The 27,121-nt window shown below is 34.3% G+C and overlaps 2 protein-coding genes across 3 annotated transcripts; both read left to right on the top strand.

The window, feature by feature from the left end:
• The first annotated feature begins 727 nt into the window (after positions 1-727).
• Positions 728-4,760, top strand: LOC141652737 (F-box protein CPR1-like). 2 transcript variants are annotated; one of them, XM_074460330.1, is made up of 2 exons: positions 728-2,959; positions 3,171-4,760. In XM_074460330.1, exon 2 carries the CDS (start codon positions 3,381-3,383, stop codon positions 4,641-4,643), a length of 1,263 nt encoding a protein of 420 aa, XP_074316431.1. In that variant the 5' UTR covers positions 728-2,959; positions 3,171-3,380; the 3' UTR covers positions 4,644-4,760. Both variants share the same exon structure in this region, with proteins under 2 accessions (XP_074316431.1, XP_074316432.1).
• Positions 4,761-16,386: 11,626 nt separating this feature from the next.
• Positions 16,387-17,631, top strand: LOC141650989 (F-box protein At4g22390-like). Its single transcript, XM_074458720.1, has one exon. The coding sequence runs from the start codon at positions 16,387-16,389 to the stop codon at positions 17,629-17,631; it is 1,245 nt and encodes a 414-aa protein (XP_074314821.1).
• Positions 17,632-27,121: the final 9,490 nt, after the last annotated feature.

Here is a 27,121-nt window from a genome sequence, read left to right as displayed (position 1 = left end):
ATCAACCACCCCTTGGGCCACATTTGGCCGTGTGTCCCCTCGGCATGTGTGCCATTGTTTGGTTCATTTATCTCATTTGTCCTTTTTAATTATTGCCGTTTTATTTCATTTGTAATTGTAATTTAATCGTATTGTAATTTTCACAATTATTTTAAGTCGTTGTAATTTATGCTTAAGAGTCAAGTTTGTCTTTTTTAGCTTATGTCAAAATGATTTTATAAAACCTTTGCTTTAGCTAGTTAAATTGAAGTATTTAACAAGTTAAATCGAAGCAAGTGCGCAAAATGATGAAGAGGCCAAGAATGAAGCTCATGTGCGCCGTGGCCCCTCCATTAGCATGGTTTTCTAAGCCTAGAATAGGCGTGTGTGTAAAGTGAGTCGTGTTTCATAGTTTAGTAATCGTAATTAGATCGAGTTGTATCTTTAATTCAATTGTTTGCACAACGAATCGACGATAATCGTCTGGGTTGTAATAGGTAGTTCCCCAATTGCTTCCCCTTCCCCCTAAGCCATGTCGTGAATGCTTGTTTAGTATATTTTCAAATCAACCTCACATGCTAAAACAACTTGGACAAAGTAGTTGTTTGAAGGGACAAAGCATCTCTGAAGACTTGAATATTGAACAAATAAGACCATAAGTTATCAGTTGAAGATTATAAGACCAATAACTAGTTTTATCCACTAATAAGGTTGCGTTTGGATCTGTTTTCACACTATGTTGGTTTAAATTGCATTGCAGAAGATGAACTGAAACCCTGTAGGGTTACTATTTTCAGTTATTAAACCAGATGAAATGAACTTCAGGGTTTGTCATGTAAAGAGAAGTTATATCAAATAAGATCTAAAGGCCTCCAAACCGGTACTGCTATGGCTGCTGTTCGTAATCCCTCTGCCAAAAGAACAATGATTTCTATCCCAACTGAGATAATAACTGATGAGATCTTACCCAAATTACCCGTCAATTCACTTGCCCGCTTCAAATGCGTTTCCAAATCCTTCAACACTTTGATATCATCCCCTGAATTCATCAACATTCACCTTCAACAATCCCTCTCGTCAAGCACGAACCGCCTGCTTATTCTTGCTGAAGAAAATGGCAGTGATCTCTACTCGTTAGACATCGACTCGCCAGATTACGACACCACTGTCATTAACATCCCTTTGCCGCATACCCTAGACTATTGGTTGGACAATGGCGTTGTTTCCATTGTGGGTTCAGTTAATGGCTTGCTCTGCGTTGGAATACTACGTTACATTGACGGACCTGATGAATTTAAGCAAGTCGTCATCAACCCGTCTACAAGAGTATTTCGAGAAGTTCCGTACATAGACATACCTATATTGGGAAACGCGATTCGGGTTAGCTTTGGGTTTGGTTATGATGACATAAACGATGATTATAAAGTTGTCAGGGTTGTGGAAAATGCTATCCAATATGACCCTTATCAAGGGGATGAGTTATACAACCGGGAGGTGATGGTGTATAGTCTAAATGACAATACCTGGAAGTTGGTTGAGGATGTACATCGACCTATATATTCGTTGCGGGTGCGTCATAATGGTGTTCTTATGAAGAATCATTTACTTCATTCGATTTTTTGGTGTTTAGATATGTACTACATTTATTGTTTCGATGTTCAATCTGACAAATGGGTTGACGAGGTGCCTTTGATGGACTTATTCACTGATCCCATGGCTGATTTTATCGAGGATAACGAACATGAGAGGGTTCATGTGGTAAACCTCGGTGTTCTTGATGGTTGTTTATGTATTACTGTAACACGCGCAATGTCTAATTTGTCTGATGTTGTATGGATGATGAAAGAGTATGGAGTGAAGGAGTCGTGGATTAAATTGTTTGAAATTTCTCGTTGTTCTCCTTGTTGTTGTAAACCTTGTTGTTACTACTTCGATGGCCCTTATGGTTTCCGCCAAGGCTCAAAACAAGAGGTTTTGGTTCGCAGACCACTTAAGATTGCTGGACTATTTTGGTTCAATATAGGATCCGAAGGCTATGGTAAAACTGAAGAAATAAGTGGGATTCCTGTTTTCGATCAAGCGTGCTTTTTTACTGGTAGTCTTGTTCCGATTCCTGGTAGTAAGCTGATTATATCGCCAGCTGATTAACAAGCAACGTCACGGTAAATGTTTCATGATTTGTTCAGTTTTTTTATATTTTATTTTCCTAATGTAGTTTGCTCAAGATTGAATCATCTAGATTGATTCAAGACCGTCTTTATTGGTCGGACTATAATCTGGCCTAACGTTTACTTAACTCGCTTTTGTCTTACGAGTCCTGCGCCTGTACAGTTACATTCGTACTGTGTGATTAAATTAGAACATTCTGCTATAATGTAATGTGAGCCGATTAAAATCGACTTGTCTGAAGGAATACTTGAGATTTAACTAGTGCAGGGTTATGGCGATTGTAATTTGTGTGAGATTGTTGTCAATAGATTTTGAATTTATTTTGTAACATAAACCCCTTGCCCTAATACTTTGGAGAGACGGTCTCTTACTAAGTTATTAAGAGACCTCGTATACAAAATAGAAGTGTGATTGCATTTAAAGACATTTGTACACGAGATCGGAACTGAAACATATCCATTTGGTCTTGGAGGCCACCACGTTTACTTATAATAATAAAGTTGTAATATTTGGTGCTTATCTTGCATGAATGGCTACGTGCCTTTTATTTGGAAAAAAAGCTATCTGGAGTAATTTTCTTATTTTTCTAGATAATAAATACTTAAATACTAGCTTGTACTCCGAAGCTTGGAGGATATAACAAGTTTCGATCCCGTCTTACTCAGTCTTTTACATACACAAAAGTAAGTTAAGTCTTCTCTATATTCCGACTTCGTCTCAATTGTTGGGAACGTTGTTTTATTTACTGGTGAATACATTAGAAACTCTGTATTTCCGAGGTGAAGAAAAATATTATCCGCTCATAAAGTATGTACTCCCTCTATCCCGGTCATTTGTTGTCTTTTTCCATATTGGGGTGTCTCAGTGAGTTGTTGTCCTTTCTATTTTAAGAATGAACTTGATGAATAATTTGTTCATTCACACTCAATTTGTTCCGCTTGTCATTTAGTAATTGGTTTGTTCCTCTTTCCTTGGTCTTTGTGCTAAAACCAAGGGACAACAATTGACCGGAAAGGCGGGAGTTTTTCAGTATCCCGTTTTTTACAAGTTTTTAAATGTGACAGGTCTCACAAGGACCGGATTTTTGACTTCTAAGTTCTATCTATGAAGTACTAGAGTCCTTTCGGTGTTTAGATCTGTTTTACACTATACTCTGTAAAACCGCCTTACACAAGATTAACTGAAGTCTCTTAGGACTGCTATTTTCAGGGTTTGTCACATAAAGAGAAGTTATGGCTGCTGTTCGTAATCCTTGTACCAAAATAACAATGGTTTCCCTCCCAACTGAGATTATAACTGATGAGATTTTACCCAAATTACCCGCCAAATCACTCGTTCGCTTCAAATGTGTTTCCAAATCCTTCAACACTTTGATATCATCCCCCAAATTCATCAACCTTCACCTTCAACAATCCCTCTCGTCAAGCGTAAACCGCCTTCTTATTCTCGCTAAAGAAGACCGCAGTGATCTCTACTCAATCGACATAGACTCGTCCGACTGCGACACCACCGCCGTTAAAATTCCCTTACCGAGTACCCTAGACTATTGGTTGGAATATGGCAGTGTTTCTATTATTGGCTCATTCAATGGCTTGCTTTGCGTTGGACTAAAACGTGACATTGACGAATTTGAGGAATATAAGCAAGTCGTGATCAATCCGTCTACGGGAGTATTTCGGGAAGTTCCTTACAAATACACACCTTTGTTTGGAAACGAGTTTCGGGTTAGTTTTGGGTTTGGGTATGATGACATAAACGACGATTATAAACTTGTTAGGGTTGCGGAAAATGCTATCCACTATCACCCTTATCAAGGAGACGAGTTATACAACCGGGAGGTGATGGTATATTCTCTAAATGACAATACCTGGAAGTTGGTTGAGAATGTACATCGACCGACAGATTCCTTGCAGACGCTAAACGGCGTTGTTATGAATAATCATTTACTTCATTGGATTTTTTGGGGTTCGTGGTGGGAGTACAGTATTTATTGTTTCGATCTTCGATCTGAGAAATGGGTTGACCCGGTACCTTTGGTGGACTTATTCACTGATCCAATGGCCGATTTCAACGAGGAAGAGAAAAATATGAGGTTTATAGTGAGAAGTCTTGGTGTTCTTGATGGGTGTTTGTGTTTTACCGCGAGATCTAAGGTGTCTAATGTTGTATGGATGATGAAAGAGTATGGAGTGAAGGAGTCGTGGATTAAATTGGTTGAAATTTCTAGTTGTTTACATTGCTGTCATAGTCCGTGTTGTTATTATTTCGATGGCAATTATGGTTTTCGTCAAGGCTCAAAACTAGAGGTTTTGGTTCGAAGACCGTGTAATATTGCTGGCTTTGCTGCTGGTCTGTTTTGGCGCAATATTGGATCCGAAGCAAATGGCAAAACTGAAGAAATACGTGGGATTCCTGTTTCTGATCAAGCTTGTTTTTTTACTGGAAGTCTTGTTCCGATTCCTGGTAGTAAGCCGATTATATCACCAACGGATTAACAACCAGCGCCCCGGTAAATGTTTGGTGATTTTTACAGAATTTTAATTTTCATAATGAGTAAAGTTTGCTTAAGGTTGAATCATCTAGATTAATCAAGTCTCTGTTTACAATATTACCAAATATATAATTTCCTAATCCCAGTATGGGAGACGGTCTCTTAGAAGACTGACTGTTTCCTAACATTACCAAATATATAGTTTCTTAATCCCCGTAAGGGAGACGGTCCCTCAGAAGACTTACTGTTTCCTAACATTACCAAATATATAGTTTCCTAATCCCAGTATGAAAGACGGCCTCTCAGGTGAAAATCTCATATATAAAGAAGATCTTGAACCCTGTTGACTAAACTTTGAGGTACGTCTCTTATACACCCATCATACAGCAATGTCTTCCCTACCACAAGACATTATAACTCATGAGATCTTCTCCAAATTACCCGTCAAATCGTTACTACGCTTCAAGTGTGTTTCCAAATCCTTCTACACCTTAATATCATCTCCCGAATTCACCGAAATTCACGTTCGTGAATCCCGCTCCTCGGACGAAAACCGCCATCTTATCCTCGCTGGTAAAGATTGTCGCAATCTCTATTCAATTGACATAGACTCGCCTGACTCGGTCACCACAATTCCCTTACCACAATTCCCAGACGAGTCGAGTCCACGTGAGGTTTCAATAGTGGGCTCAATCGACGGCTTAATTTGCGTAGGACTCAGAGGAGGCAGACATACTTTTCCTACGTCTAAGCATGTCCTCATCAACCCTTCTACAAGGGTATTTCGGGAAATTCCTTACAACCGTACACTACCTAAAGCTCCATTCTGTAGGAATATTTTGGTCAGTTTTGGGTTCGGGTTTGATGATTTAAACCGTGATTTTAAACTTGTCAGGATTACGGACTTACTTGGCGAACGTGGACCATTAGGTCCTGTCATTAGGGAGGTTATAGTTTATAGTTTAAATGAGAATACCTGGAAATTGGTAGAGATTGTAAATGACCATATCGGTACAATATTTATGGAAAGACCAACCGATCTAACGGAGAGACAAAACGGTGTTCTCGTAAAAAATCATCTACTACATTGGGTGTTTTTGGTTTCAAATAACTACTATCGAATTGGTTGTTTTGATACTCGGTCCGACAATTGGACTAGGGACGTTCCTTTGCCGAAGGAGTTATGTAAAGCTACCAGCAAGTTTCGTGTACGAAGCTTAGGAGTTATTAATGGCTGCTTGTGTTTATCCACAACTACAGCTGTATTGGAAGAAGTATGGATGATGAAAGACTATGAAACAAAGGAATCTTGGGTTAAGTTGTTTTGTATTGATCAATTTGATTATTCTTCTTATTATCATTTCTCCCCACCTTTTTTTTGTTTTCGTAGAGAATCAAAAGATGAGGTTTTGGGTACCAATATGAACGGGAAAGGACTATTCTGGTACGACATCGGACCAATAACATACGGTAAGAAAGAAAAAATTAAAAGAATTCCAGCTTTTTTCGAAGGGTGCTTTTTTACGGGAAGCCTTGTTGAAATTCCAGGTGGTTGTCATATCAGTCGAGATAAGCTAAATGATTTATTTTATGAATGCTAGTAATTAAACTTCTCAACTTCACGTTTTGTTGGCGGATGTAGGGGAGGGGGGTAGCACTGTAGCAGAGGCACTCTCCCCTCCGTTGGCCAATGAAAATTCCGATATTTTTTTTTTTCAAGTTTACTTTATGTCATTATTACTGATAGCCCACTCTGAAACCCCAACAGATATAGGAAATTCAATAATAGTTTTTTGCATCAAATTGGTAATGGAAAACTACAATGACGAAGTAATGTACAATATATAGATTATACATTAGAGGTAGTATATATTTGATACTTATATGTAAAATAGAAGTGTGATTGCATTTAAGTGAAGTGCAATACTTATATGTGAGTGCTAGTTACACTTGACAGTCCTCATTAATTTGGTAATACCACTCCAAACTCTGGCTGGCACAGAACTAATCCCTATCTAAATGGCCTGATAGATCGGATTCAGGTTTGGGTAATACACTAATACCTATAACGATTAGGTAAAATTTTTTTGCTCTTTGTTTCGACTTCAAGATCAACTTTGATGCTTACGAGTAGTCGGGTTCATGTGAAGTACGATCCTTATTATTCTGCACCATATAAACTACGTTTCAATCATCTGGTGATGCCGAGGTGAGTCTTAGACCTGAGTTTCTTAACCCATGTACATGGAGATGGGTTTTCGACATAGGCTTCCTCGATGGAGACAAATGGAGACTGGAGTTATATTCAGCATGTGCCATGTGGTTGACTAATCACGTTACGTTGAATCTTTTATGATGTTACAAAATATAATCGGTAATTTTTACACTGGTCAATAATTTTTAACAAAATGTTATCAATAATTTTTATACTAGTCCGTAAATTACTGACCGAACAAGTAATTACAAGTATTTTATAATTCGGTCGGTATTTTTACGATGTTACCGAACCGATTTCCTAGTTTAAGCTCAGTCATGGTTTTAGCCAATTTCAGTTCAGTTCGGCCCATTATAGATTCTCATTACATATTTACACCGCTGCTACTTTCATTCTTTCTTAATGCTCTGTAAAACTAAAATGGAGACTTCGCTGTAACGGCCGCAATCGCCTTCGACACCTACTCACCGCCACTCACCTCCTCCGCCGTACCGCCGCACTGCCGTACCACCGGACCTGCCGATCCTCATTTCTTTAATTCTTCTTTCTGTCAAATTGTAGGTTTGACATTCAATTGTTTTTTTATTTTTCAATTTTTTTGTTTAATTTACTTTATCTATTGTTATTTACTTCCATTTTTATGTAGTATTGGTTAATTATTGATATTATTAGACAGTTTCGAAAATTTTCAAGTTAGGGTTTGTGTAAATTGGGGATTTCTTGTGAAATTCGCAATTGCATAAGATATACAAATCAAATGGCTAGTGCAATCATCATGTTATCAAACAATTGATCTTGCTTAAAACCGTCTTAATTTGAAACCTCTTAGAACCTCCTTCTATTTCAATTCTACTTTAATCGGATGTAAGAGCCGTCTTAAGTTAAGACAGTCTTAAACAAGAAATGTGTTTAGTTGCTGTTAGTTTATTTAGCGGGAGAGAATCCGTATACACATAATTCCGTTGCTGTTAGTTTGATCACTTTATGCTAAATCTAGCATTTTTTAAGTCGACAACTAGTTTTGTGACCCGTGAAAATCACGGGTTTTATTGTTTTTGTTCTTTTATTTTTGAGGTATTGTTCATGAATGCGTTATTCGGCTTGTTTGTCTTCTTGCTTATTATCTTGGAGATATGTTGGTAGGATATCTAAGCAAGGCAATAAAGAAGGTCCTGCCACAGGTCTTGAGGATAAGATATATTATATCGAAGGAGGTTTGGGAATTTATTATATTAGAATAGTTGGAACTTGTTGGAAATCACAAACTCTTTATTGAACAATGACACCAAAACCCATGAATCCCTCATTTTAAAGAACATACGGATGTCCATTATCTGATTTCGAAGGCTGGTATTGCATATAGATTAAATGGGAAATTGTATTGTCTTGTGTTTCATTAGAGCACTTTAAACAACTTATTCTCAACGCCTAGAATCAAAAGTCAACACAAATTATGGAAAAACGTAAAATTGCATTCAAACAGTGGAATATTAAGTTTGCAAACTACTCTTATTTTGCTACGGTCCTCATTGTCTTTGTCTTTTTACTGATTGTTGTCTTGTTGTGTTAATCACTGTCGGTCCCCTTTCTATTTTTGTTCCCTGCTTTGTTTTTTACGGTGTTTAGATTGTCTCTGGATTTCGAGGGCGCTTGACTTTGTCACGGTGGTTATTCAGTTCACTCAACTTTGACGGTTTTTGGTATTCTAGTACTTGATATATTGTTTTTAGTGTTGTTTTGGTGCGTTCTAAGAACCTTGGTCCCATTTTTATCCGGCAAAGAAACAAAAGGTTGGACACTTGAACATCTAATTCTATTCCTTATTACCTAATGTATTCTAATGAAAAAGGAAATGTAAAATAAAGTAAAAATGTAAAATATATAAATGAATGGATAATAATGATATTTTATAACTGAATTTTACATATTGTCTTTAGTCAATTAGAGACGATATGAATAATGCGTAGAAAGCGTTATGTTAAAATACAACTTATGTTTATCTTACTAATTAGGCTAAAATTACAAGTTTATTTTCTTAAATGCAAAGGGATTTGTTAAACTATTTCAGCAAATAATACATTTATAATACTTGTCGATTTGTCGGTCTTGCAACATCGTCCTTGTAAATTCAATTGATTTCCAACGTATTGAGAAAAATAATATTGAAATGATTTTTGTATAACGAAAGACCTAAGTGATATACTTAAATTATTAGCAAGGAGTTGATGACATGTGACTTATACAAATAAAATTTTAGAATAAATACGCATTCAATATTTTTTAAAATAAATTTTATGTGAGCAATTTTTGCGACGATACACGAGAAATATATCTGTTCAACAATGACATCATTGTAATTTCATTTCTATATTTCTTGTCAATTAGAGTCATCTCTATATCTCTTGTTATTGGTGAACTTTTATGTGAGAATTTTAACGCCTATCCCAATGAATCCCAAAGAAATAAGGATGCACAATTTGTATTATTATACTTCCATTTTTTTAATTATCACCTCATTTGATTGTGCTCAATAACTAAGATTAGGAAAAAGTTTGCAATTGGTGGAGTAATGTGATAATTTTACCCTTAAACGATGACATTTATTTTATAATTTTTAAAAAAGTTATAAAAAACATTTGGTAAAAAGCACGTCCCAAAGTAGAAATTAAAGAAAAAAGAGTGATAATATAAAAATAGACAAAAAAGAGAAGTGACGTGATAATTAAAAAAGTTTCTTAACAATTGATTATGAGAAAAGAAAAATATATACAAATCATTATAAAAAAAATAAACATTTCTCGAAAAAATATTGGGAGTGCTAGAAGAAAATATTTGATGGAGAACAAAAAATGATTTAAAGGCTTGAAAGCATTCAAAGTTGAAACATTGAATTGGAGAATGATCATCGGATTCCAATAAAAAACCATGCAAAATATTTACCTTGATCCACATTAAAAGATCTAATTTAGATCCTTGGAGCATATAACTTCAACACTTCCATTAAGACATTTGATTTATAATCTGTTTGTTGACTAAGATATTTGATTTATAACCTGATTGACAAAATACAAGTTGAAGAGTACACGGAAAACTAATAAAGTGCACGAAAGGGTGTGAGACAATTTAGTACAATTTATTAAATTTGTCAATTAATATTCCAAGGGTTGGAATATATAATGTAACATGCCACTAATAATTAGATATTCTTACTAAAATTTGATATTGCGCATACCCCATAATAATAATTAAAAAAAAGGAAAACTCAACAAAAATGAAAAATATATTCAAGTCAAAAGATAATTGCAAAGAAGTTCTATAACCATTATTTCCAGATTTCATGCCATGTTTTTGATATGCGAGTATGTCATCCTCCTGCAATTTTAATAAAAACACAACAATAATAATTAAATATGATTCTAACTCTTAATTAATTCAAAACATAATAAGAATAAAAAAGTTAAATAATTCAATTGGTTATATATGCATACTTTACCCACCAACTTTTTGGATGAAAATGACAAAAAAGGATTGTTGTAATATTTATATAAGAAATTTTTTGTAATTAATTATCTAATTAATTTCAAGAATTTATTTGAGAGAAGAATGTTGTTTTGTGAACTAAGGGGGAGATAAAAAATTATGGTGAAATAAATACAAAGTATAATAATTGTGAGGAAAAACCAAAAGATCGACCATCTATTAAATAGAAGAAATAAAAATTAAATGAATAGATAGATTAATACCAAATTTATGAGAGGAAAATAAAGAGTTTGTATTAATTTGTTTTTGTGTTTGCAACTAATATTTGTTATTTTGTTTGTATTTTATAAGTATGTAACATATAGTATTAAGAGATTACTTTTAGTTAGATAATCAAGTAATTAATATAATTGAATTATTATTAACCAATAGAAAAATTACACATAAATAATAATTAAATATGATTCTAACTCTTACTTAATTCAAAACATAATAAGAATAAAAAATTTAAATAATTCAATTGGTTATATATGCATACTTTACCTACCAACTTTTTGGATAAAAATGAAAAAGAGGATTGTTGTAATATTTATGTAAGAAAATTTATATAATTAATTATCTAATTAATTTCAAGAATTTATTTGAGAGAAGAAGAATGTTTTGTGAACTAAGGGGGAGATAAAAAATTATGGTGAAATAAATACAAACTATAATAATTTTGAGGAAAAACCAAAAGACCATTTATTAAATAAAAGAAATAAAAATTAAATGAATAGGTAGATTGATACAAATTTATGAGAAAAAAAATAAAGAATTTATATTAATTTGTTTTTGTGTTTGCAATTAATATTTTTTATTTTGTTTGTATTTTATAAGTATGTAACATATGGTATTTAGAGATTACTTTTAGTTAGATAATCAAGTAATTAATATAATTGAATTATTATTAACCAATAGAAAAATTACACGTGGATTAAAATTAAATGCTTTAAGTAGGCTTTTAACTATATTGTATAGATTTTCATTATTAGGAAAATTTAATATAGACATAAATATAGAGTAATGAGAAATGAAATATAAAAGGTCTACTTTTTTTTTTTTATTTACAAAATACACATTGCATGAGAATTGTTTATAGAGTTATCTTACCAACTAAAAAATGGTAGATATTTTGTCTTCCCTTTTATTTATAAAATCATATTTATAGATTACATATATATTCAATTTAATGAAATTGAGCAAGTTTATTGCAATAATATTTAAGAAGGAGTTGTAAATATAAATAATTTAAAATTAGAGTGATGTAAATTTTTATTTTTTGTTTAACCAATTGTAGTTTTAAAAATTAAAATGTCAATGTTTAATGTTAAGTATGTTATTATTTGTCCTTAATATTTACAAATTATTTATTATTTCATAAACGGCGTAAAATTAGAATAATGTGATATTTATTTACTACTTAAAATATTCTAAGAATAAACGTAGAAAATTAAAATTTAGTATGAATTTTGATTCTTAATTGTTTTTTAATTTATCTAGAAATTAAAAAGGCCAAAATTTAATGTTTGTTATGCTAATTTGTTTTTTATGTAAATATTTTTTAATTTGTGTATCGTTTTAAATGGATCATTATACGCACATGAATTACCCTCTTAATTAAACACGTCATACTACATGGAGGATTGTTGACGTGGAATTTTGGTAATGCAAGGTGACATTTAGTAATATGAGGTGGCATTGTCTACGTGGCTTTTAAGGTTTACCCTTTTAATAATATTTATAGATTTACGAAATTATTAAAAGGATGTGTTGTGTTTATTCTTCATTTCTTCTAGGTAGGAATTGTGTTTTGTTTATTCTTCTAGTTGGGAATTACTTAAGCTTTGTTTTACTTGGTCTTTGACTCAAAATGGTAGGGGAATGAATGTATTCTTGTAGCAGCTGTTCGTAATCCATGTACAAAAACCAATTTGTCACAAGTTTACTCTAAAACGGGTTTCAAATAATTAGTTTTATCCATTAATAAGGGCTGTGTTTGGTTCCGTTGCACAGATCAACTGAAAAATGAAAGACTGAGAGCCCGTAGGAATACTATTTTCAGTTTTTCACCCAGAACTGTACTCGGGGGTTTGTCACGTAAAGAGAAGTTATAACAAATGAGATCCGAAGGCCTCCAAACCATAGCTGCTATGGCTGCTGTTCGTAATCCTTGTACCAAAACAACAGTTGTTGTTTCTATCCCAACTGAGATTATAGATTTTAAAGTAGGAATACTATTTAAAGTAGTTTCCTAATCCGAGGAATACTATTTAAAGTAGTTTCTTAACCCGAGTAATACTAATTTCCTTATATAAAGAATGTCTTGAACCTTGTCGACTAAACTTTGAGGTGGTCTCTGTTTACAATATTACCAAATATATAGTTTCCTAATCCCAGTATGGGAGACGGTCTCTCAGAAGACTTATAGTTTCCTTATAGCATTGAATCTCATATATAAAGAAAATCTTGAACCTTGTTGACTAAACTTTGAGGTACGTCTTTTATTCACCCATCATACAGCAATGTCTTCGCTACCAAAAGACATTATAATTCATGAGATCTTTTCCAAATTACCCGTCAAATCGTTATTACGCTTCAAGTGTGTTCGATTTCGAGTATTGAATTTTTACTATTCAAGGTTGATGCCCCCCCCTTTCTTCCTTAGCTAGTATTGGGTGTGTGCTCAGGAATGACATGGGCTCGTGGGTGCGGGGTTGGTCTAGACGGCTTCTTTCCCCTAACCCCTTTGTCGGTGAGGTCTTAGCCATTAGAGAGGGTTTGAGGGCCGGTCTTGCGTCCATGAATCGTTTTATTATTGCCTCTGATTGCCTTAATGCAGTTACCACTATTTTGAGCAAGGCTCCGCCTTGTGGCCAATTTGTTAATGTTATCCTTGAGTGTAGGGATCTCTTGGAAAGCTCTCCCCGCTTGAAGATCGTCTTTGAGAAAAGATCAGCTAATGGAGTTGCGGACGCCCTCGCTAAGGCCGGTTTAGTTGATACTAGCTCCCCCCCCGATGTACTTGTACTTCCGTTTTTTATGCACTCTTTTCTCAAAAAAAAAAAAAAGAATTTTTACTATTGGGTGATTTCTTCTCGGGATACAAAACTAGTTAAAACATTCTCAAAAAATAAAACTTAACGACTAAATTAACATTAACATTGAAAATAAATCATTTAGCTTATCTCAGCTAATATGACGACCACCTGGAATTTGAACAAGGCTTTCGATAATAAAGCACCCTTTAACAAAAGCTGGAATCCTTTTAACTTTTCTTATCCTACCGTAAGTTATTGGTCCGATGTCGTACCAGAATAGCCCTTTCCCGTTCAATTTCGGAACCAAAACCTCATATTTTGATTCTCTACTAGAACAAAAAACAGTTTGGCTGAATTGAAATAAACGAGATCTAAGAAATTGATCAGTAATATGAAACAATTTAACCCAAGGTTCCTTTGCTCCATACTCTTTCAACATCCATACAACTGTGCCTGTGTATAAACACAAGCAGCCATTAATAACTCTTAAGCTTAGCATACGAGACTTTTTATTATCTTCAAATAACTCCTCCCTCAAAGGGATGTGCCTAACCCATTTTTCGGACCGAGTATCAAAACAACCAATTCGATATAAATCTATTTATATTTATCTTCCAAAACACGAACTCGTGAGAACTCCATCCTACTAATGTTTTAAGTTTTCATGGCGGATTCGGGTAATCTTGCTACCAAAACAACAATGTCTTCGCTACCAAAAGACATTATAACCCATGAGATCTTTGCTAAATTACCCGCCAAATTGTTACTACGCTTCAAGTGTGTTTCCAAATCTTACAACGCCTTAATATCATCCCCTGAATTCGTCCAACTTCACCTTCACGAAACCCGCTCCTCCGATGCAAATCGCCTCCTTTTTCTCGCTGGCGCAGACAATCGTATTCTCTACTCAATCGACATAGACACGCCTGATGACTCGATCACCAAAATTCCCTACCGCCTACCCCAGATGAGGGAAGGCCACAAAATGTTTCAATTGTTGGCTCAGTTGACGGCTTGATTTGCGTAGTACTCGGAGCACGTACAGGGAGTTTTTCTCAATCTAAGTATATCATCGTCAACCCTTCGGTCAAGTTTTGAATTCGGACAATATTCCGTCAAGTTTTGGATTCGGGTTTGATGATTTAAAAGAAGATATTCCGTCAAGTTTTGGATTCGGGTTTGATGATTTAAAAGAAGATATTCCGTCAAGTTTTGGATTCGGGTTTGATGATTTAAAAGAAGATATTCGGTCAAGTTTTGGATCTAGGTTTGTTGATTTAAAAGAAGATATTCGGTCAAGTTTTGGATTTGGGTTTGATGATTTAAAAGAAGATATTCGGTCAAGTTTTGGATTCGGGTCTGATAATTTAAAAGAAGATATTCGATCAAGTTTTGGATTCGGGTTTGATGATTTAAACGATGATTATAAACTTGTCACGGTAACGGATCACGTGGTACGTTTTAATCTACTATTCAATAATGACGTTGCTTATAATTATAGGGAGGTGATGGTCTATAGTTTAAACTAGAGTAGATGGAAACTTGTGGAGCACGTAAATAACCAAATAGATTCAGTAATGGAGAGACAAAACGGTGTTCTTTTAAAAAAACATCTACTACATTGGTTGTTTTCGGATTCAAAACACTCTCGAATTGGTTGTTTTGATACTCGGTCCGACAAATGGGTTAGGGGCGTTCCTTTGATGCAGTTAATTGAATATAATAATAATAATAATAATAATAATAATAATAATAATAATAAGGATGCGGGGGCTCGGGTGGCCGCTTACATTTTTACTAGACTTAGCTTTGATTACTCTCCTTTTTTATGCTTTCGTAGAGAATCGAAATACGAGGTTTTGGTTGCGAATTTGGACGAGGAAGGGCTATTTTGGTTCGATATCGGACAAAAAACATACGGTACCATAAAATCGTTTAAAAGGATTCCGGCTTTAGTTGAAGGATGCCTTTTTACGGAAAGCCTTGTTCAAATTCCAGGTGGTCGTCCTATCAGTCAAGATAAGCTAAATGATTTATTTTCAATATATTTAAATTGATCTAGTGGTTAATTAAGTTTTATTTTTTGAGTGTTTTATGTTTTAGTTAGTTTTGTATCCCGTGAAATTACGAAAGAGTAAAAATTTAATACTCTAATTTAAGCGTACATGATAAAACAGTTTTGGAGTTTTTGTGTTTTATATATGCTTGTATGGTTGTTACTTACGAAGTACTCCCTCTGTCCCGGTCATTTGTTGTCCTTTTCCATATTGGGGTGTCTCAGTCATTTGTTGTCCTTTCTATTTTAAGAATGAACTTGATGAGTAATTTGATCATTCTCATTCAATTTGTTCCACTTGTCATTTAGTTATTGACCCTCTCCTCTTTCCTTGGTCTTTGTGCCAAAACAAAAGGACAACAATTGACCGGGACGGAGGGAGTACTTTATTATGTGGATATATTATAATCTCTAGGTTAATCTCATTGTGGTTGCATTAGTTTGGTCATACGTGAAAGCAAGCCCATCTGGGTTGTGGGGGATTCGAGTTCATGTTCTTATATAAGAAGAGTAATGGTGGATGCGGGACGGAAAAGCAAGACGTATTTGGGAATTGGATGGGTGGTCTTTACTGAAAGTCTTGTTCAAATCCAGTGCTCTCTATTTCCATGATTCACTTTTTTATAATATGTATTTAATTTGTTTAAAGTCGGGTTAGGATTCCACATTTGATTAGATTTTTTAATTTGAATATGGAAATTTTTTATTAATTTCCTTAATTATTTTGTACATCTATTCAGGAAAAGCTTAGTTTTAGTAAACTTTTATAATGTTATGAGAATAATATATAAACTCTCATATATACCCTAAAATCTTAACCCTTAAGATATTATTATTAGTGAAACTCTTAAATCTATTTGTATTTATCTTTCGAAACACAAACAACTCCTCCTACTAAGTAATGTTTTATTAAGTTGTCATGGCGAATTCGGCTAATCTTGCTACCAAAACAACAATGTCTTCACTACCATTACCAACAGACATTATAACACATGAGATCTTTGCTAAATTACCCGTCAAATCGTTATTACGCTTCAAGTGTGTTTCCAAATCCTTCAACGCCTTAATATCATCCCCAGAATTCATCCAACTTCACCTTCACGAATCCCGCTCCTCGGACACAAATCACCTCGGCCTTATTCTCGCTGATGAAGACAGGCTTAAGCTCTACTCAATCGACCTAGACTCACCAGACTCATCGGTCACCACAATTCCCTTACCGCGTACCCCAGATTTGTGGAAGTCACCCGTTGTTTCAATTGTGGGCTCGATTAACGGCTTAATTTGCGTAAGGTTAGTAATAGACATAAGAGGTTTTGATCCTTATAAGCATATCCTCATCAACCCTTGTACAAGGGTATTTCGGGAAATTCCTCGTTGCAAGCGCACACCTATGGCTAAGGTTTTTGGTAGTTTTCAGTCCAGTTTTGGGTTCGGATTTGATGATTTAAACGTTGATTTTAAACTTGTCTGGATTGTTGACTTTCTTAGACAAGCTAATTACTTGTTTGATCCAGTTGATCCAGTTAACGTTACGGGTAGGGAGGTGATCGTCTATAGTTTAAATGAGAATACCTGGAAATTGACGGACACTGTAAAAGAGCCTAAAGATTCGGTAAGGACACAAAACGGTGCTCTCATAAAAAACCATCTACTACATTGGATATTTTCGGGTTCAAATTACCGCTATGGCTATCGAATTGGCTGTTTCGATATTCAGTCCGACAAATGGACTAGGGACGTTCCTTTGATGCAGTTAATTGAACATAATAATAGTAAAAATAATAAGTTTTGTGTGCGAAGCTTAGGAGTTATTAATGGGTGTTTGAGTTTATCAACGATTACTTCGTCATCGAAAGTTCTATGGATATTGAAAGATTATGAAGCAAAGGAATCTTGGGTTAAGTTGTTTCATATTAATCAATTTCTTACCTCTCATTTTTTTGATTTCATCCAACCTTCTTTTTGTTTTCGTAGAAAATCAAAATACGAGGTTTTGATTCCGAAATTTCACCGGCAAGAGCTATTTTGGTACGACATCGGACAAGGAACATACGATAGCTTAAAACCAGTTATTAAGATTCCGGGTTTTGTTAGCGGGTGCTTTTTTAGGGAAAGCCTTGTTCAAATTCCAGGTGGTCATCATATCAGCCAAGATATATAAGCTACATGATTTATTTTTAATGTTAATGATAATTTAGTCATTAAGTTTTACTTTTTGAATGTTTTAATTAATAATTAATGAAATTATTTTAATTCGATGTATGGCTTTTTTTTTTGTAGCGGGAAATCTTGTTTCTATCGTATTGCTTATGAAGTTATACTCTAGTAAAGATACTAGGTACCATGTTTTTATATTGGTCGTTAGTCACAATTAGGGTTGTTAATGAGACGAGACAACTCGCGAGCAACTCGAGCTCTGATCGGTTAAAGCTCGGCGCAAGCTCAGGCTTAGGCTTGGACACGGCTCGAGAGCTTAATGAGTCAAGCCGAGCTAACGTTTGGATCTGCTCGAAAAGTTCGCGAACGGCTCGAATTTTTTTAATTAGATAAGATATAACTCATATTTTATAACACAATATTTTGTCATGATTATATATTTGTATCACACATATAAAAAATGTCTCATTGATTTTCCAATATTTGTATATAACATTTTCGAGCCTTATTATTGAAAATATCCAGATAGAAAAAATGAAAATTCAACAATTGTATATAGGCTCGAGTTGAGCTCGAACGAACTCGCGATAAAGGTCGCAAACTTGATAACGAGCTCAAGTTTTACTTTATGAGCACAAGCCGAGCAATTCTGGTTAGAGTAAATAGGTTGGGTTCGATCAACTTATGTGAGACCGAGGAGCGAACCTAAATGAATTTGGTTCGAATTATTCGATCCAGGCCAAATAGCCACGTCCAGCCCATTTTTCCCATCCGACCCTAAAGTTGCATATTAGAAAGTTAAATTTTGACGGAAAAATTATTAAATTTGGTAAACCTACATAAACTGTTTAATATCCGTATATAAAAGTGTTTGTGTTGTACAACAATTAAACTTCGTGGTACAAATTTTCAACAATGGCTTCTCTCCCGGTAGAAATTATAACTCATAAGAACTCGTAAATTATATTTCAAATTATTTCATCCATCTCAAAATTATTTTTCAGTAATTTTTTTTTCTTTACTTTGCTATAATATAATACTAGTTTTACACCCGTGCAAAAAAATGCACGGGTCGTAACAACAGATGTTAAGTGTTCAATATCGTAATAATATAAATTGTCCATAGAGACGGTATTGAATTTAATCGGACCTCTTATTTATTATTGTAACCACATATAATGAATTGAGCTTCTTTATTTAAATGTTAAATTCAAATGACGGTATTGAAATTGTAAATATGATATTGTAGATGCCTGATTACTAAATAAATGTTTTTGTCTCATAATAATGCTTTGTAAGACTTCTGGTTTTTTTTAAGATAAAAAAATTAGTGCTGGTACTTTTTTATAATCATTAAAATCTTTACCATGTGTATTTTTTTTTTAACATTATAATTATATGAATCTTTTTCAAATTTTGCTAAATTTTGTATATTTCTTAACATTATGAATTATAATTATATGAATGTGCTTTAATTCTTATCGAGACTTGCATTTTTTTTTTGTATAGGAATGTTATTTGGGTACCTATCAATAAGAAAACGAGTACAAATAATTTGTAATTTTATTCATTTTCTATTTTTTTTAATTGTTTTCGTTCAGATGTATTCCTAACATTTTAGGAAAATATATATGTATAATATGTATATGTAATTATAAAAAAAGTTAAAACTAAAATTAAAATATCGTAAACTCAGTAGTTTGAAAAGGAGTAAAAGAAAAGCAAATCAAATGAAATATAGGAGAGAGGGTAATTAAATGTGTAGGATGAACATGGGGGGTCCTACCTTAATTTTTTTTCTATTTAATCCTTAAAAATCATAGACCAATAGGAGAGTTTTAGAGCAAGTACAATGGTAAGCAATTACCTTGTAGCTTGACAAATCCAAATCACATTTTAAGCAATAATTTTGTAGCTTGACAAATTCATTCCAATGGTTTAGCTAGTTTATGAAAAAAATCAAACCTAATTAAATTTTAATAAAATTAAAATTATGAAAATAAACTAATTTGTCATTGGTTGATATGATATTGTGGGACCATTTAAGCAACTAGTTTAATGAGGCTTGTTGCTTAAGACAAGCTAATCTAGTTGGACATCTCCAATGGTGTAGCAACTAGCTTGCAATTTTAAGAAATTGCAAGCAAGTCCCTAAGCTACACCATTGGACTTGCCCTTATTGGCTTCAGCTTTTATAGATAAAGGATGTCTTTAATTTGTTTTAAAGTCTGTTTACCCAAATTTGAATATGGAAAGTTTTTATTAATTTCCATAATTATTTTGTACATCTATTTAGGAAACACTTGGTTTTAGTAAACTTTTATAATGTTATGAGAATAATATATAAACTCGCTGTTATATATACCCTAAAATCTTATTATTGAAACTCGTAAATCTATTTGTATTTGTATTTGTATTCGTGTAATCTTGCTACCAAAACAACAATGTCTTCGCTACCAACAGACACTATAACCCATGAGATCATTCCCAAATTACCCGCGAAATCGTTACTACGCTTCAAGTGTGTTTCCAAATCCTACAACGCCTTAATATCATCCCCTGAATTCATCCAACTTCACCTTCACGAATCCGGCTTCTCCTCGGACACAAATCACCTCGGCCTTATTCTAGTTGGTAAATACGGACGAAATCTATACTCAATCGACTTAGACTCATCTCATGAATCGGTCACCACAATTCCCTTACCGCGTATCCTAGACGAGTCTAAGCCAGACAATGTTTCAATTGTGGGCTCCGTCGACGGCTTGGTTTGCGTAGTACTCGGAACACGCTTACGGAATTTTTTGTAAATCTGAGTATATCATTGTCAACCCTTGTACGAGAGTATCTCGAGAGATTCCTTACACGAGCACACATTCGGAGAATGTAATATCAAAATTTGGATTCGGGTTTGATGAATTAAACGATGATTATAAACTTGTCACGGTAACGGACGTGGAACGTTGTTGTCAAGTATTACGTAAATACGTTGCGTACAGGGAGGTGATGGTCTATAGTTTAAACCAGAATACATGGAAACTCGCGGAGCGTGTAAATAAACCTATAGATTCATTAAGGGTGACACAAAACGGTGCTCTCATAAAAAACCATCTACTACATTGGTTGTTTTCGGATTCAAAACACTGTCGAATTGGTTGTTTTGATACTCGGTCCGACAAATGGGTTAGGGACGTTCCTTTGATGCAGTTAATAATGGCTACTTGTGAGCGAAGCTTAGGTGTTATTTGTTTTGGTAAAAATTTACCGAGTTATTAATTTAATTAGTGAGTGATAGTGATTAATCTATGGCCAACGACGGAATGAATGCGACGAATTTAATGTACGAATGAACAACGAAATAAGAGAGTGACACGAGGAATTTTTGGTGACGCGGAAAACCCGGTGTGGAAACAACCGCGGAGGGAGTCGGAATCCCACCAACTTTGCACTATAATCGAGACGGAATTATGCAAGTAAGGAAATACAAGACGTATTTTGCTAGCGAATTATTGCTAAGAGTAGACGGTATATTGAATAGTAGAGTGTTTGTGTGTGGAATGAGATGCCCCTCTAATTGTGACTTGCTTCCCTTTATATAGTTGTTGTCTTGCTAGGGTTAAGTCCACAATGTTTTCCTGCCTCTGCTCCTGGATTCCTGTGTCTGCTCATGTAAAGTAGGGGGTAGTTGCTTGATAATAGGAGGTGGTTGGTTGACTTTTCCACCCCTTTTGTGTGTGAGGTACCAAACACAAATGTGTTTGTTTATCTTTTAATCCAATGGTCCCTACTTGTCCATCTCATCAATCCCCTTACTTTTTCATCCGCCAATGAAAAGATGCCACATCATCATGGATAAAAAAGTGCTATTTTTATCCCCAACATTATTAACGGCTGCTTGTGTTTATCGACAACTACTACGTCATCGGGAATTCTATGTATGTTGAAAGACTATGAAGCAAAGGAATCTTGGATTAAGTTGTATCATATTACTCCATTTAGCTCTCATTATTTTCATTTCACCCAACCTTTTTTTTGCTTTCGTAGAGAATCAAAATACGAGGCTTTGGTAGCGTATTTTGACCGGGAAAGGCTATTTCGGTATGACATCGGACCAACATATGGTGGGATAAAATCAGCTACAAGGATTCCGTCTTTTGTTAGAGGGTGCCTTTTTACGGAAAGTCTTGTTCAAATTCCAGGTGGTCGTTATATCAACCAAGATAAACTAGCTAAATGATTTATTTTCAATAATGCTTGAACTAGTTTTGTATCTCGTGAAATCACCGAAGAGAAAAAATTCAATACTCTAAAATGAACATGATAAAACAGTTTGAAAATTTTATGCTTGTATATGGTTGTTACATACTTGATACTTTACAGATGTTATAAGCCTTCTTCTCTTATATGCTAATTTATTCTCATTGTTGTTGCATTAATTTGGTGAAAAGACATTTTGCATTTGCACTTTAATCTCGTCTGTGTTTTGTTGGGATTTTAGCCTCATACAGATATACAGTTTTACTCTATCATTATAGGCTTTATAGTTTATAGCAAATCTTAATGTTGACGAGTTTGAACCTGAGGTACAAGTAAAAACACTTGCTTAGTGACTTTCATCCCCCGACGTACTATACAACTTTTTATTTTTGACAACGAGAAAGATTGTTTTACATTTGTTGTGTGGAAGCAATACGGAGTAGATGCAAAAATAAAAGACACAAAGATTTAACGTGGTTCACTATCAATGCGATAGCTACATCCACCAGGGCGAGGGAGAATAATTCACTATGTCGGGAGAATTACAGATTACAAAAGATGAGCACAGAGTTTTTCTAGATCTGCCTCTTAAAACTCTCAATATGTTTGCCTCACAAATCTCTACTTAAAAAAATAACTAGGTTAAAGTAGTGTTTATATATATATATATTAAACTATCCTAACAAAGATTATTCTAATTAAGAAATATAATTAATTAATACAAAAATATTGTCCAACTAAACTTAGGAAACCAAAGACATGATAACGTCAATTTCCATACAAAAGAAGTCAACTCTAATAGCTTGTCATGCAGCAATATCATACGGCGTTCTGATTTCATCAGAATTCCCAGCGACCCGCAGATGTGTCGCCCGTATTTTACCTCCTTTTCTTTAGTCTAATTTATCTCACCGTCGACATATTCTGTAAGTGACATACGAGTGACATACTAACAATTCTCCACCTTGACTCGGACAGTCGCATTTAGCAAACGACTTCCAAACCACTCGACCACTATACAAGTCACTCCTAAGTAAACTTGTATCTGCCATGTTCCAGCAAATGAGCGCTTACACTAGAACACCATAAACTCCACCTGAGTCTATTACCATCCAATATACCCTGGACTGGGTCTGCCATCCAATTAGCCCTGGACAAAGGTCTGCGTCCATTTTGTTGGGATTCATTAATCTCATTTGTTTACATATTGAATATGTGAATAATTAATTTAGTCATAAAATTATTCAAGATCTTATGCATGCAAAACTTAAAACAAGAGTAAAGAAAATCGGATCCTTACATTGTTGACTCGGCAAAATGGGCACTAGCAAGGTCACCTACCTTGCTAGATCTTGAGCTTTCCTTAGTGGATGAGCAACATTCAAGTGTAGAATCTCTCCCCAAGGATTGTACCAAAGCAACACCCTTAATAGATTTTATTAACATAAGACTAGTATTAATAAAATCCTTCCTTAAAATGACACAAATAAATTGTTATTTTTCTCTTGAAATTTCGGTTCAAGAGGGAGTAATGTGTGAGTTTATTTTTGCTCTTAAGCTTTTTATCAAAAACTAGAGAGAATAAAAATTTGAGACTAGAATGAATAATGAATCAAGGAAGAGAAAACTCTTTCTTTTCTCTTATGGGTGGCTGAAATTATGGCCTTGGGTAGCATGCCCAATGCTTTTCATTTTTGCTCTTCACAAGAGACTAGGCATGCAACCCTAGTTTTAGGTTGATCTTCTCAAGATGTTTAGCCTTGTAAGGCTATGGCTTAGGGTTATCATTGTGTTGGTTGAATAAAATAAATTAAACAACACAAACCCTTAATGCCCCTCCTAATTTCGGTTACCATGTAAAATGGTGGTCCATTTTATTTTTGTCATTTGTCAATTGTGACATATGTGACATGTTAGTACCAGGGGCGAACCCAGAAATAAAGTTTTGGGATAGCGAATTTTTTTTGATGTTGTTTTACACTTATGTTACGGTGCATATTTAAAAAAATTGGGGTGACAAAAGTCGATAATCTTAATCATTTTTTGGGAATTTGGGGTAGCGAGTGCTACCCTTTGCTACTATGTAGGTTCCCCCATGCATGTTACATGACATGTTACATTATAATGCATTTTTAACATATTAAAAATCATCATATTAATAAATATGTCACATACAAAAATAAATAGTAATTCACAATTACTTGTACCAAAATGGGTCATAGGATTATAAATCACATCTACATGTGGTTATAATAAATTATTCATTCTATTTTTAATTATTTCATAAACAATAAATTAATCTAAGTAATAAAACAATTCGATTACTTAGACCGAATCTTATTTAATCAAATTACAATAAGAAACGTAATTTTACTCACAAAATCACTCGTCAATTTTAAGGAATTTAATTAACCCGTATCAGCATACGATTAATTAAATAATCAATTAAGAGCATTACCCTATAGGTATGACCTTAGAGGATCAGGTGGTGTTATATTTATGCTTTGCATTTTGTTTATATGTTTGCATGCATCGCTAAATCGCCATAACTAAACATGCATTTTATTCAATCGAGTCATCGACGGTGTCAATTATAATTATCGTAGTTCACCGCTTTAGTTCACTTAAAACGTGATAGATAATAAATTGACATGACCTCTCACTAAATTAATAATTGAGAAATAGCCTTACCAAATAGTAGAAACCATGAATCCCAATTTCATAAGGGAGTTAATCCGGCTTCACCATAATACAAACCTTGTTACGTTGGGTAAGTGGGTAGTAAAATGTTATTACATCGAAATTTGGATTGAGATCAACGGAAGTATTCGTGACCGTAGTCGCATGTGTTCCGGGTTAAAGATAAATATTAGAGTAATTTTATCGACCGAGAGTTCTAGAAGTAGAATCGATTATATAGCTAAAAGTTTGAGTAAGAGCATGAATAATTAGTGGAAAAAGATGAATAATTGTTGCATGATAGTTGGTTTACGATGTTGGTTGGAATTGTTGGAAAAGTATATGAGAATGATGAATGATGTGGTGGAAAAAGGAAGTAGTTCATATATGATAATATGTGATGAATAATGTATTGCAGGATGAATGATTTATAATGTGGCAATCTTAGTAACATGAGATTAAGCGATGTGATATGGTTATACATGATTTTGTTTCGTAAAGTTATATAATAAAGCTATATACTATATGCATGCGTTAGATAAAGTGTATGATGGATGATGGATAATGTTGCTTAAAAATATGATTTCATGATTTAAGCATGTTTATATGACTGAAGTGGATTTTTATAATGTTGATATATTTTTTGGTTCAACGAAGCGCGCACTTAGTCTCATTACAATAAGGGGAGGGGGAATCGAACCCGAGACCTATTGTCCAGGATACCTCCGTCTTAACCACTAGACTAAGACATCTTCGGTGTCATAATGTTGATATGTTAGTAACACATAAATGGAATTTTATGTTATATATATTGTCATTGTTTTTACGTAAGGTTATAGAATAAAAGCATGCGGGCATTACATGAATGGTAAGTTGAATAATGTATGTGCATGATGGAAGTTGTTGTTTGGTTTTGTAAATAGTAACATGTGGTTAGGGATACTGGTTTTATGAGTATTGAGTTGTTTTTGTTTACCTTGTTGTTGTTTAAGTTGGTTGGAAGTAAAAAATCGAATAGTTATGTCGTCTGATTACAGCAAAGTTGTCTTTAAACTGTTATAACTTGAGATGTATAAATGATTTTGATGTGATTCCAATTGGAGGTGATAACTTGTTCTGTTACGATTCTAACGATAAGTCACACGCCCAAAATGACCAAGAAACGAGTGAGATATGACCGTTTTACGAAAATTAGACAGTGTTGAAAAATGCGTAGGGTACTCGATCGAGTGGCCCTCACTCGATCGAGTGCACCTCTTGTTACTCGATCGAGTATTCCTGGTAATTTGTTTTAGGTTCTTCTAGCCTTCACCTACTCGATCGAGTAACTCACTTACTCGATCGAGTGGGCTGTACTTGATCTAGTGACCCATGTTTTGGGTCATATGCTTATCTTTTGACTTCGTTGCATATTATGTTTAATTCAAAGGTGTTATTTTGCTTCTTTATGCATTGTTTTACATGTATATTGATTCTAATGCGTAAGTTACCTAATCTTGTGATGTAAGGAGTGGCGCCTGTGGTAAGTATGAGTTCGGTGGAACGACATGAGTTATATGTGTTGTGATAGATAGTGGAAAAAAAAATCGGTATGGTTTATTGAGGCATGGAGCATGTTTTGTGAGATGAGATGAGTGATAAGATTGTGTGTTGAGTGATGTAAAAGTAAGTGAATGTGGGCAAGGCATGATGTAAGTCTAAGAAACGTGAGAATGAAAAGATTGGAAGGAAGGATGTGAATAGTAGCAACTTGAGATTCGTAAAGGATTATGGAGGGAGATGGTTAGGAACTGTGTTGGTTAAGAATATATGTAAGGAAAGGTCGTTGTAGATGGATGGAGAAGAGAGGTATATAGTGAACTTAGCGGAGACATGTTGCGACGTGGATTTGCAGATAGTGAGTGAGTTTGGGGAATCTGTGTTATCAAGAGGTGAAATTAATGTGTGATTTCCTTGGGCAATTAATGGTATAAAATGAATTTTGATTTCTAGAGATGTAAAAAGGGAGATGCAATTGTTTGAACAGTAAACGTTGATTCTATAGATGGATTAGTGGCAAGGGTGAGTGATAGCATAATAAGAGAATATCTATGGTAAGAAAGAGTGAGATGATATCGATATGAAATAAGGGGATTTGAGTTTTGGAGTAATGAAAAGGTAACCGGAGCACTAAAGAGTTAGATAGAAGTAATAAGAAATTGAACTATTAATTGATATGGTTGAGTGTAAAGATAAAAGAAGGATAAAAATAAGCTGAGAAAATGTTGACCGGAGTTATGTGATATAGAGGTAAGGAGTCGTCGAGATGTGTGATGCTATCATGAGGATGTTAGTTAATGGTTATATAGGAGTTTCAGGACAACATGATTAGTCATGAGTTTTGAGGAATTAAGGGAGTAAGAGGTTGATAGAGTATCTGCACGATATGAGATTTTGATGGAGAGTTAGATGACGATACAGTTAAGGATAGTATTGGAAAGAATGTTGAGGTAATTTTCTTGATAGGTTGATGTTCTTTATTTGGGAAATTAACCGAAGATAGGAAAGAAACCGTGATG

This window comes from Silene latifolia, chromosome 4 (genome assembly GCF_048544455.1).
Source record: "Silene latifolia isolate original U9 population chromosome 4, ASM4854445v1, whole genome shotgun sequence".
NCBI classification, from domain to species: Eukaryota; Viridiplantae; Streptophyta; class Magnoliopsida; order Caryophyllales; family Caryophyllaceae; genus Silene; species Silene latifolia.
The sequence above is the reverse complement of the archived record's forward strand: the minus strand, read 5'-3'. Positions and strand labels throughout refer to the sequence as shown.